This window comes from Lachancea lanzarotensis, scaffold LALA0S24, assembly GCF_000938715.1.
Source record: "Lachancea lanzarotensis genome assembly LALA0, scaffold LALA0S24, whole genome shotgun sequence".
Lineage (NCBI taxonomy): Eukaryota > Fungi > Ascomycota > Saccharomycetes > Saccharomycetales > Saccharomycetaceae > Lachancea > Lachancea lanzarotensis.
In genome coordinates this window covers 1-13,085 of record NW_019212902.1, presented here as the reverse complement: position 1 = coordinate 13,085, position 13,085 = coordinate 1, and the positions used below count along the sequence as shown (strand labels likewise).

The following is a 13,085-nucleotide window of genomic DNA, read 5'->3' as shown; positions in this document are numbered from 1 at the left end:
TCCAAGGACACTAGACTTTTTTTGGAATCGGTTTTTGAGAAAAAGAGATCTCCTAATTCAAGAGAACGTAAGGCAGTTGCGGTAAAGTACCAATACCCAAGTACAGTATAGATGTTTTGTCAAGAAAGTGCTTTTCGGAATTAACATTTTTCCAGCTCAACAGATCCTCTTCGAAATCTGTGTTTCTTTCTTCCTATGCCGTTTTATTTATGGATTGGTTCTAGTTTTCAAGATCTGAGAAGCGCAGTATCAAGAGAATATCATTCATTACTACAGCTACAGTCTAAGCGTCGTTATCGTAGGGCAGCTATTTTGTCGCTTAGTACGAGTTTTGTTTCTACACAAGTAGTCAGTGTTGGATGCACGATGCTTATCTAAGGGTGCAGCTCAAGCTCGAGGAATCAAAAACATCTTTGATACTGAACATGCTTCTATCGTTTTCTGTAATTACCTTAGATTGCAGGTCCGTATGCTTTAAAAACAGTAATGGCTAGAAGCATTGTTACACAAAATCAAGTGAAGAAATAATTTTTTTTCATGCAGGGAGATGACCCGAGGATCTGAACAAGCATTCTGAAATTTTTGTAGCTCTTCGCGGATTAGTTGGTGCCCGAGCTTTGATAAATATAGTGTTTTGATTTGTTTAGGCTCGACTACCTCGGCATTGTTCGAGTCGTTCAACTGCTTCCTTTGCTCAGTCATAACTTTCTCTAAGTAAATAATTATATTATATGTTTTTTACTTTTCTTTCTATTGAGGCTCGACTACGTCGGCAGTGTTCTAGTCGTTAATCTGCTTCGTTTGCTCAGTCATGCTTTGCTCTAAGTGAATGGTTATGGTTATGGATTTTACTTATCTCTCCGTGGCTCTTTTGGTTATAAGTTTGGTACACTTGGTTTGACCAAACCACGGATATTTAAACGATTTTTGGAGTAACGATAGCAAACAAACGGTAACGTTCTAGACCCCAGCCATTAGTAAGGATTGCTCTCAAGTCCTGCATAGCGTTGGCGTATTGTTGCTTCATATCGTTGCAGTTGGCTCATTTCACCTTAGCGCTTAATATGTCATTTTAGACTAATGTGTCACTCTCTGATTACGCAATTGACACTATACCATATAGTTCACCAATCCCAACAATTGTAAGGTGTAAACTATTGTTTATAAAGTTAGAGTTATCTCTCCGTAATCTATTTAGCATGAATGAAATGAGCTTGTAGGGTAGACAAAACGTCCCTTCTTATACAAGTTCTCTGAGATGTTCCGTCGCTGACGAATATGAGAACTTTCAGGCATTCCGGATGCAAATAGTATAAATGGACTGATCTGGGTGCACTCAATTAATTGCAAGTGTTATCACTTGGTTTAATCGACGCCCTTTCCGTTAGATCAGTACTTGTTCTAAATTCTTTGGGCATCTTGTTAATTCTGACGCTGTCATCTGTCACGTGGACATGATCACTTCGTCATGGACCTGACGCTAGACCGACAGAGGTTCCGACAATTTTCTTGTCGATACTATACCTAAATTCCAAAAAAATCAAGATCGGTCCACAAACGGATCAAAAAAAAAGCAAAAATCAGGTACTTTTGGAAACTTGAATTCGAGTAAAATAATAACTTTCGTTCAAATTCGCTTACCCGGACATCTCATTTGACTTACCGTATATGTCGGTTCATGATGCAATAAAGCATGTACCAAGGGTTGATAAGGATTTTAAACCACATGCCTTGAACAAGCTGTGGCTCTTAACTGCATTAGGAATTATCGTTTGTTTTAATTATTGGCATGACACTGGTGACTTCAGAAATTATAATGAAAGAATCATCGGAGAATCAAACTCTCTACTAAAGAGAGCTACCTTAAAAGATCACAATTAACGTCGATTTTGCTTCTCAAACGTCTTCATTTTTGCACTCTTTCCAACTTGTAAAAAATGCAATTTGGTTCAGCTATATCTAGGGCTCGTTTAGTTCATTGGTAAGCCAGATGAAAACGCATGGGTTAAAACAGTTCTAAAACACTTCTACCATGAGACCATTATTATGAAACTGACAAGAGCAGACTTCGTTTTTTGTATCTCATGCAGTGATTAGCATTGATCATTACTCTTTTAGTATCAAATCCTCTACTTATATCTGGTGTTAGGCTCATCAACAGTGATCATCTCACGTGATTTGATTGCAGGAGAGTTTGCGAATACTTTAGTGAGTACTTTAACAACTCGAACAGCTGTTGGCAACACTCACACAACCGGTAAAGGAAGTGTGTCATGTCATGGAAGGGACGTGCTGCTAAATAAGATAAAGTATTAGTACCCTGTGATATTCAATTTTCTATACCAAAGGAAGAAATGTTTTCAAGAATCATGTATGTCGCCACCTCCGGCTATCTAACGTCATAATGAAGGCAGAGTGATCATAGTCACGTGACTTAGCGACAGCGTCAGAATTCACACTATGTAAGCAAGGATTACCACATTATCCACCACTAATTAATAGGTGATACCACGTTTTCCAGTAATGACACTGTTAAATAGTATAAGCAATAGTCAAAATACACCCTTTTAAGCAAAACGAGTTACCTTCATCGAAGGAAATTGTTTCCGAGAATCAAATACGAGAAGGCTTCATTCTGTCTACAAGATAGCATCCATTGTACATACATATATGTTATTTACGCATGGTGCAGTGTTTCAAGCAACGAAGTCCATATTGTTTACACTCGTGTTGAAACTCTGTCTCCGGAGTGTCGTTGTACTATAAACGTCCCATATCTTGGTTGATTCTATCCATTACTGTAAAATGTAAACTATTGTTTTATCGTGTTTAAAATTGTCTCTCTGCGATGTACTTAGCATGAATGTAATTAGGTTTTAGGGTGGATAAAACATCTCCTCTTATACAAATTCTCGGAAATGTTCCGTCCCTGAGCGATGTGAAAGTTTTCCAGTATTCCGGAAGCAAATGACATCGATGAATTGCTATAAGAGCAATGCATTCGATTGTAAGTGGTGCCATACCGTGCAATCGACGTCATTCCTGTTAGGTCAGCAGCTGTTCTAGATTCTTTGAACATCCTGTTGATTCTGACGCAATCATCTGTCACGTGCTTGTGATCACTTTTCCATTGATCTGACGCTAGACGGACAGAGGTTCCGACAAATAAATCTTATGATAATTCAAGGATCACACCTTAAACTACACAATCAACCATCCTTAATCTTATCTCCACCAGTCCTTCGAAGCATTTTGAATACATACTTGAACTACATGCATAAACCAAAAGATTATAATAGATATAAGTTTATTCGTAAACGGGTGCCTTCCAAACATAAAATGCAAGTTTTACTCTAGTTTCTGTATGCGAAGTCTACCACAGAGATTAACTCAAATGTTTATACATTAAAACTTTACATTTACAGCAATTTAGGATATATCAAAGGTATGGAACGTCTGTCGTGCGGTGACAATGCAGAAACATGGTCGTGACCAGTATAAAGATGATCGCACTGCTATAAATGTTGATAATTTTCTTGCAGTCGCCTTAAGTGAGACAAGTTCAGGTACGAACAAAAGCTAAACTGTGTGAAAGCAAAAAAACTGTCCATTACTGACAATTTGACTGGGGAATTTCTTTCCGTGCCACTTTCATAAGACGTTATCCAGTGGAAATGGCTCTCCGGAGAATTATGTCACTTAAGGAGAGTGTATTACGCTGCTAACTTTATTGTAAACTCTATTATTGTTGACGACTCCCGTGACGACGAATTGGACGATGGGACTTTCATTTTTGTCTCACAACAGACGAGGTACTTACCCCGTGTCGCCATATATTCGCAATTTTCAAAAAAAAGGAGTGTAAGAGTTCAATACCGTAATAATCGTCGTCTTCGCAAACATGCATACCTGAGAATATTAGGTTCACTGACCAATCGAACAACCAAGTGTTAACTATTCGTCATGACCACCGAAAGGTGAAAATACTCGGAGGTAGAAGTTCAGATTTAACAGTCTGGCTTCGACTTGCTGTTTAAATTATTTCCATGCAGTGAGCAATTTTTCAAGACCAACTGAAAGCTCCAAATTTTGATCTTCTCACGAAATTCTCTACATTAGCGATGTACAGAAGTCGCTTGATGAATTGGTGGAGACAGGGGTCATAATACACTCGGGGGATCTCATTCACTTTTTATAAAAAGCGTTCAAACTGTGAAGTCCATGAAATCACTCTTTTAGATTTTGAGCTAACCTTGTATGTCGGATCAAATTGCAGTTGTCCTAGAATTATTTGGCCGACATGGCCATTATGCTACATCATTCGAGAGCTACTTGAAGGGTCGGCTGCTTTTGAAGCCCTTTTAATAATAAAAACCCTAAGAAACCCTAAACGGAGATCAATAATCGAGAAGAAGCAACGTTTTACTTAGAGCAATGATAGGATTGAATGGTCACGAAGAAAGAACGTTAGGAAGAAAGAACGTTAGGTAATGTGTCCATCGCAAAGCCGCACACTTCACCCTAGTTGCTCGCTAAGAGTGCACCTTTTTTTAATGATTTGCGAGTCCATCTCCTAACAGAGTTTCAAACATCGAGACAAAACAAATTCTACTATGCTCAAAATGACGAGATTCCATGGAAAAATCAGGACCGTTAAACTTGATTTTTGAAAAACTAACAACTTAGGTACTTACCTATCAAGTAGTTACAACTGCTGTATTCCCCCAATTGTCCAGCTCGAAAAGAGTTTAATTTATGTCATTACTTCATCTCACCTCGCCTTCGCAATCAGAAGAAAGGAAAGGAGAGTAACGTCATCAAAACGCAAGATGTGTACTGGGTCTCTCTTAGCACAGTTTCCAGATTTCAACTTGGTCAGAATATCAAAGCTTAAATAAATGCAAGCTTTCTGGCCGAACCATGTCATTGGAAGAGCTATACTTATGAAAATGACCACCAAAAATTGTATAAATACAAAAACATCACCTGAGTTTTGGGACTAATTTTCGTTCAGCGATTATTCGAGGTTCACTGGAGTAATTCAGGCCACCAAATGTGGGCCGAATCCAATTAGTAAAGGTATGAAAAAAAACAGGGGTTCCCACTCATGAGACAAAGACCAAGATAAATATGCAGAATTTGAACACCTGAATTCAGGTGTATTTAAACCACCGGTGCATATGCCATCGGACGCTCCTCGTATTTTACAACGTTCGCAGATAGTTATTTCCTTTACCAAGGAAGTGCTCAGCTAATTCTCAGCTACATTCGGAACTGATAGCGCAAGTATGTCTTCCAAAACGATATCAGGTTAAGGCATTACTAATAAAGAGAGGAAAACTCTTAGCAAGTTAATCGAAATCTAGTGATTTAACAACGGGTAAGACTCTAGAATACTTCAGTTGGAGATTCGAGCACATATGATGTACCTGCCTGATTTAGCCCTATATTTTTAAACGACTGCCGAACACTTATGAGCAATTCACAAGTATCAAGACATTTGGGGTTTCATGCGTTGCATATTGCCTCTCACCATTACAATAGTACATACGCACCGTGGTTATAGACATCGCCCTGTGCGATGATGAGAGTACACTAAGCGTAACGAAGGGTTCACCTAGATCTGGCATACCTTTGTTGGTTTATATATCATCGTCGTAAAACAGTATGATGGAAACAACAAGCTTACCAAGGTAAGTCTTACACTATTTCGCTGCATCGTTCGGATACCTCATCTACGTCCCTAGAAAGGACAAGCTCATGAACCATTGTTACTTTTTCATAATGGACAGCATCAGAAGAGTACTCCGGGCCATATTGAAACAATTGAATTAGATTATAAACTCGATAGGGAGAGTTTAACGAACGACAGCCCAGATGTTTGAATCATCGAAATGACAGACGAGGTCTTGATCAAGAGAGTCTAGATGAAGCAATTAACGATGAGATATTTCCAACTGTTGGAACGTCAGTGACTTGGATTCTAATACGGGCGAAATGAACTCAGGGTTTGACTTCCCATCAAGCCGTACCTGATAATGAGAGAGAAAGTCCACAATTTCCGAACTCGCCGCGACTATGAATAAACCGAGTGCCTTGATCGAACAGAGAACCCGCTTTTTAAGGAGGGACCCGATGGGTCAGTTGAAGAATCTATCAAGCAGTTCTAAACTGTCTCAAATTTTGGTAGTGGCAGAGGAAGAAGTTTTGCAGACAGTATATCAAACGACTATGACGATCTGGAAGGTTCATACATGAAAATTGTCACGATGAAGACTTTTTTACCGTCCTAACCAGTCAAATATCTATAAGGAAGTAGGAAGGTGATTTCAAAAGCAGAGGAAGTGATACTGAAGAAAACGAATGTTTAACTCTTTGAATAAAGCGGCAGTTTCACCGGTTGTATCAACAAAGAAATCATCCCTCACCAAAAAGCAGGTATGATTCTACAATACCGAGAAGGGTTCAGTTGAAATACAAATGGAGAGGAAAAAAGCACCTACAAGAATACATATGGATAAGGAGCTGATCAATCCGAAAACATGAAGATCGGGAAACGAGGAATCTCGCAGACCATGAAGTGGTATCGGAGGAAAAGATGATTAGCTCAATCTTCAAATTCGCTACCGAGAGAGGAGGTAGAAGAAAATTTAAATCTGCTGCACCAGGAGATGAGCAAACGCAACACACGTAAAACCTGGATGCTGAGCAAAAACTATGGCGAACGAGACATTAATAACCTGCTTATCAATGGGGGTATCTTAGAAGTGTTGGCAACTTTGGACATACAACTACCTATGCTCCACCCAAAGAGAAGCTATACATCTAGCTGCCACACCTACTACGTATTAGGAGATAGAGGTTTCAAGCTCAAGAAATCATTGTAGGCATTGAAACCGTCGAGAAGAAAACGGTATGAAGTTATCCGTAACCATTTCTTCATCACCTTCTAAATAATTGAGTGGAAATGTGGCCTTGTGAGTTGTTCAGACATGTGAAGGATCAAATTCTTGGTGTAAACATTTACGCCAATGACGTAAATTTCACGACACGCAGCAAACATTATATGAAGAGCCACTGCGTCCTCCAATAAAAGTTTTGAAACCAAAGCCCTTAAATCAGATCTACCAAATTTTGACGATTACGCCGGATACAAAATGCAAGATCTCGAAAACGAGTACCAACGAAACAACGAAATGATGGTAGGGAGTGAGAAAACCATTATTCTTGAACTTTTTAAGCTCGATTCACCCCTTCAAAGGACGAAACATTCAAATGTCAAATGACCACCAAGTCATCTCATTGTCTCCACAAAATTCGAATTACAGCACCTGTATTTCAATCCCGGGGATCATCGCTTGCAAAGAATTTCGCTGGTGCTTTTCTTTATTATCCACAAGTCCAAGGTCGGAAAGTCATACTACGTCATCATTCTAGATCAGCATGCATTGCTTCCATGTGCAGAGGTATGTGAGGTCGCACTCTATTGGGCCCAGTAGCTTTATAATTTTGCACACAAGAAGCCAAAATGGTTGCGAATTGAAGCAATAAGTCCTATCGACATGACAGTCATCATAGATTACTCTCACAGCATTAATATCTGCACACAACCCAATTGGGACAGCCTTGACAGCTCAATGAGCTCTTCATTTCTTCTCGCTCCGTACTCTCAGCTTGTACCTATGTGTCATCGAGTGAAGCTGAGTTGAAAGCGATATTTAGACCAGTACACGAAGCGGGAAGTTTAGGAATTTAATTCAGGAATTGAATTTAATCATCAGTCTACAATTTATAAGACCAGTCAAAATGCCCTTCCAATGGTAACTTCCAAAACGTTTTTGAACTACGCAATCCTTTTTCTGGAACCCAAATGTAAAGGTTGCGAAAGATGTTTGAGTCCTTTGAATTAGAAGTGAAGTTTGTTGCGACAGAGATAACGCCGACATTCTAGCAACACCACTTCAGCAGAAACTACCTACAAACTATCGGTAGGAATAGACGATTTGAATGTCGCATGACCTAAGGAGAAGGGGACCATGCCGGAGCTCCTATCGATCTAGCGTCAAATATTAGAATTGACAACTCGAAAGACCACATTCCTAACATCTCAGCAGCGTAGAACTGTAAGTAAAAGGGCATACTTTAGGAAACCTATAAGGCCGACTTTGATGCGGTCAAGACAGTACGGAGAGTTATCTCTAAACCTCGATCAAACAGTAGTATGTAGCACTGGAAACCAACACCAAAAGATAAAAACATCTTTATCGTGCTACGCCAATCAAATACAGAGTCTCAATTGGATTATTGATCGTCTTAGAATCAGATAAATACCGCGCAGAATATTCAGATTTGTAAATTCTAGAGGATATCTTTCAGTTACAATTATGCCGAATCACCAAAGCCTAGCACACTTTGACTAAATCAATGTCATTTATTTCTAACCTGCACCAAAATAGCCGCAAGGTATTGTTATCCATGTAAATTTTCCTTCAAATAAAATAGACCAGCTATTGCGAAGAGCCCAGCAATTTTAACGTTTTTTTTTACATTCGTCTCGCCATGATGGCTTTTTTCCTTAAATATTGCTAGAGTTTAGTACTTAAAATATCATATCATATTCAAACTCTGAGCTAATTTGATTCGAGTGTGTCCGCTTTGCTTGTGTCTTGTTTATTTTAGCTTCATAGATCACATTTGTGTCAAGAGAGATGAAAAAGTGGATTTTCCTTATATATCTATATTGAGACTGCTCCAAACTACTGATTTTTTCAGGTGGTGATAACCCATGACCCTAGAATGGTTTATTCTCCCCTCGAAATGCTAGGGTGAAGTCAATTTTCCGGAGCAACACAGCTTTCGTTAAGTATCTAAGTCTGTTTAAGAATGATACATATGCTCTAACGAACCCAAGTTTCAACACTAGCATTCTACTCTGTAGAAGTAAATTCTACGGCACATTCATGGCATATTTTTTATACCATGGAATAGAATCCTGCAGCAAGCTTTCATTTTGTCGCTGGATAGTCTTTCGATGTCGAGAGAATTTAACTCACTCTTGCTAAGGACCGTCTCTTTGTAACTTTCTTTATACTGATAAACTAGAGCAACAGCGTGACTTGCAGGAGTGAGAAATAATGTCGGGAGGCTTGCAGGGCGATAATTAAGACAATTTACGCCACATCAGAACGGATCGAAGAGCATTTACCTAGCCTTTTGAAGCGATAATACTCCTTTTGTGAGTTTTCGGGGTCTTTACATGGTTGAAGTGCAATACATTTGATGATGTTTTCCGTTGCAATGAACCGCATACTGTTTTTAACCGGGACTTGATTTCTCTTCCATGATGTGTCTAGCGTACCTGAGTTGATTTCGTTGATCTAATAAAACATTGCCTATCCACATGTCATGAGTACCACCCATTGTGATCCGATGCAATGACAGGAATTCAGACCACTGCAGAGGTATTTATATCAAACCCCGTTAACCCCCTCAGTTCTGATCCCCCCATACCCTCGCTAGATCATCCTTAACTTATAATCACCTACCTTCTTGGCTTATTTGTCACTACTGTCGCTGTCATAGTATCACAAACCTGTGGTTTTACATAGCTCTTGTTCTAGATGGACAGAGATGCCAAATTGAAGTGAAACTCTTGCCCTTACGTTTTTCTCTAGACATAAGAGCCTTCATTATCTATCTGCAAAGCATACGCGAATGATCTTTTAGGGAATAATTACTCAAGAGCCAACAGCAGAATATATTTTAGTGCCAGTGGTGATGTACTGTTCTCTTGAATCTCAGGAATGTAAACACAAATCTTGAATTTCCTGATAGCTTGCGAAAAGGTGGGACCTCATCCGATGTCTGAGTGGAGATGGTAAATATATGTAAAAGAAAATGTTGTCTATAATTAAAGGTTATATGATGCAACCCTAGCGGAACTTTTAGCACCTCGTGTCAATTTTGAAGACAGACTAGGTCTTTACGCACAGCTCATTAGTATCGAATGACTCAACACTGATTTGCCATTCTGAGTAGAAGGAAGGAACCTCCTATCCGTTTTCCAAAACTTCTAAGCCATAAGAGGCTAGGGTATAAGGCCAAATTAATGAATGGCATAGGTATATCCACAAAGCATCCAATATGAAACGGCCTTACTATATCCATTTGGCATGTGCTAGAGGGGCATTTTCAGTACTCTTCTGAGCCCTCATCGCTAATACAAGTTCCATAAACAATCTCAAGCCCCATCCGCACAAGTGTGCTCATATTAACTCAGTCTATCACGTCTATCAGATGCAAACCTCACACCCATGGTTCAATGTAAGCTATTTTCATCGAAATTGGTGAATTGCATTATTTGTGATGACAGTTCCATTCAGCCCATCAACCTCATCGCAAGCTCAAAAACCGTGAATGTAGCAGCATTCACTGGTAAGGATCTCAACATGGTTGGTGCAAAGCCTTTGAAAAATCCTTTGATACCCCTTGTGGAGTATATGTATTTTGCGACCTGAGCGACGTTTTTCCCATTCACAGGTTTCCGAAGATCGTCTGATTGCATGACAGACTTCATGACATCGAACGGATATACCATTAGCCACAGATTTACTCCAGATAGAGCACCGTACGAGCATAGTCTCCAGGATGGTATGTCGACTCTTTTAACCCCTTTCTTGGCCTCGGACGCCAAAAGAGATTCGTAGGTCAAAAAGTAGATACCGAAGCCATGAGATGTTCTAAGCAGAGTTGGAGTGAGCCCACGCATGATTTTTCCCGAAGTGATTAGTTTTTTTATGCAGTCAACGGCTCCAGTATACTCAGCGGTTGCCAGAGAACTGGTCTGAAGCTGCAAACGTATTCGCACATGCTCTATAGGTGCCGTCAAAAACCCATTGGCGCAGCCACTGACTACTCCACAAGCATAGTATTCTTTGAGTTTCAGTGTGGGACTAGAGTAATTGTTCTTTCTATGAAAATATCTTTTCATGGCTTCGTTAACTCCGAACTGGCAAGAAACACAAGCTCCCACACCTATAAGCGGTGTAGTCGTACCCTTGTAAAACCCCTTCAGTCCTTCATTCTTCACCAAAGATTTAACCACCTTAAGCGCGGAGGTCTGCGTTGTAGAAGTCTGTAGCCGCACTTTAGTGATGTCGAAGGGTTGTCCAACAAGAACCTGTGCGATACCGCCGGAAATGCCGGCTGCAATGTCTTTAAATGTTCGACTGAGATCTTCTTTACCGGTAAGGTCGTCCACTACTTGTGGTATTGTTAACTCTTCAGACATATCGGCAGAAAAGCTATAGAACTGGCTTGTCGAATGACATTCAATTGCACCAATTTTCTCTGATGCTGGGTGATAGACCTTATAAAAGCGACGAAGTTGTCACAATTGATGCTTCTGGTCGAAAAAGTGGCTACTGGAAGGAGAAATAGGATTGTCTTCCTCTCTAGTGAAGCTGCATTGCCGGCTGATGGTTTATCTATACTATCATAAATCAGTCATGCAAAATTCTCATCACCGAGAAAAAAGGATAATGAAGATATGGTCAGCTTAAACGATGATCTTTAAGCATCACACGAAAAAGGGCTAGTTTGACCCACAGATCCTGTACAACTGCTCACCAAGCTCTGCTTCACTCTCGATGAATACATAGCACATGTTCTAGGAGGCAACAAGACGGAATGCCAATCCGTAGAAACCAGTTCAAGCAGTCAATGCTAGCATAAAATTTAGCATATGTCACAATCTGGAGGCTAGAGAATAAGTCAATTGGACGTTGGTTGAGTTCATTTCATTCAGCAGTAGTCTTTTTATGGTGGCCAAGTTGTTGCGAATTGATCTCCGGCTTCAAACAGGAGCCATCCAATGTTGAGAGCCACGGTTGAAAGATTCTACAGCTTCTCACGCAGGGACAAAGGGTTTGGCTACCTAACACTTGGATATTTTACTGATCGTTTACTGATCGTACAGCTCTCAATTAGGATGATCTTCCCGATCTGTTTACGTCCTCACATTCTGAGAGCTTTTGATAACATACTGTTATAATTGCGCTACCCAAGTCTGCGCACCATAGCCCCTGTTTAGAAGGGCAACCGTCCATAGTAGATCTTTGGGAGATCTATACAGGGCTTTTTCAAATGGCTCTTTTGCGGTACCAATGTCCTCTCGTCAACTCGATATCGCTGATGGCCCCCATATTTTGGGTGCCTATCATCTTCAAAAAAAACGATTGGCTTTCGATGGTTGGTGTGACGGTCGGGATCTACATTCAAGACCCAGGGATACCAAAGTGGGACTTTAGTGGAACAATAATGACGTGCAATGAGTCGAGGAACGATCATTTCGTAAATATATGAGAACAGCGTTGCTGGATCTCTCTAACATTGCTACTCTTTCGTGCGCTCGGTGCGTTTGGGCGTTTGGTAACACACTTTCATTGACTGAAGTCTTTTGTTTGGGAGGCCAATCGCTTTGAGATGAGCTTTAGTTATAAGGTTACGAAGCCTCTACACAGAGGTAGAGGACTTGACGACTAAGAGATCATTAATGCATTCCATTACGGGTCGGTGTATCGTTGAAGTTGAAGATTACTTTCGATACTTGAAGGTTCATAAGAGGGAGTTCAATTCAGATTTATCAGAAGTACTAGGGGTGTTCTTCTTAATCAAGCAGACAGGAAAATTGAGCATCGTTTTTAATCCTTTCCACACACCACAAATCGCTAATGTGACCAGAGGGACATTTCTACGGGCATAGCCGGTCTTGCCTTCGCAGCCACGATCTTCAGGCACGTTTAGAGACGTTGTCTATACTCTTTCAAAGACTAAGATACCAGCGCCGCGAGTTTAAAGAAAGAATCTATGAGTCTCTTTTTTCCTGAACTCCTCGACTTGAAATGTCAGACGGTATTTTGGCCGCTGAATGGGCAACTTAGACTTTACTCTAATCACATGCTTGGTCCAAAAATCGTTATTTAGGTAATGTGTAAACAGAAAACAGATCGAGAAATTGAAGTTGTCACAACAGAAAGAGAGCAGTGCTAGAGAAGAAGTAGCGGGGCTAAGAGGTGCAGATGCGG

The 13,085-nt window shown here is 40.2% G+C and overlaps 1 protein-coding gene across 1 annotated transcript; it reads right to left on the bottom strand.

The window, feature by feature from the left end:
- Positions 1-10,378: 10,378 nt before the first annotated feature.
- Positions 10,379-11,290, bottom strand: LALA0_S24e00100g (LALA0S24e00100g1_1; the record flags this gene model as incomplete). Its single annotated transcript, XM_022770498.1, has 1 exon — positions 10,379-11,290. The coding sequence occupies one exon, from the start codon at positions 11,288-11,290 to the stop codon at positions 10,379-10,381; it is 912 nt and encodes a 303-aa protein (XP_022631268.1).
- Between the last annotated feature and the right edge of the window lie 1,795 nt (positions 11,291-13,085).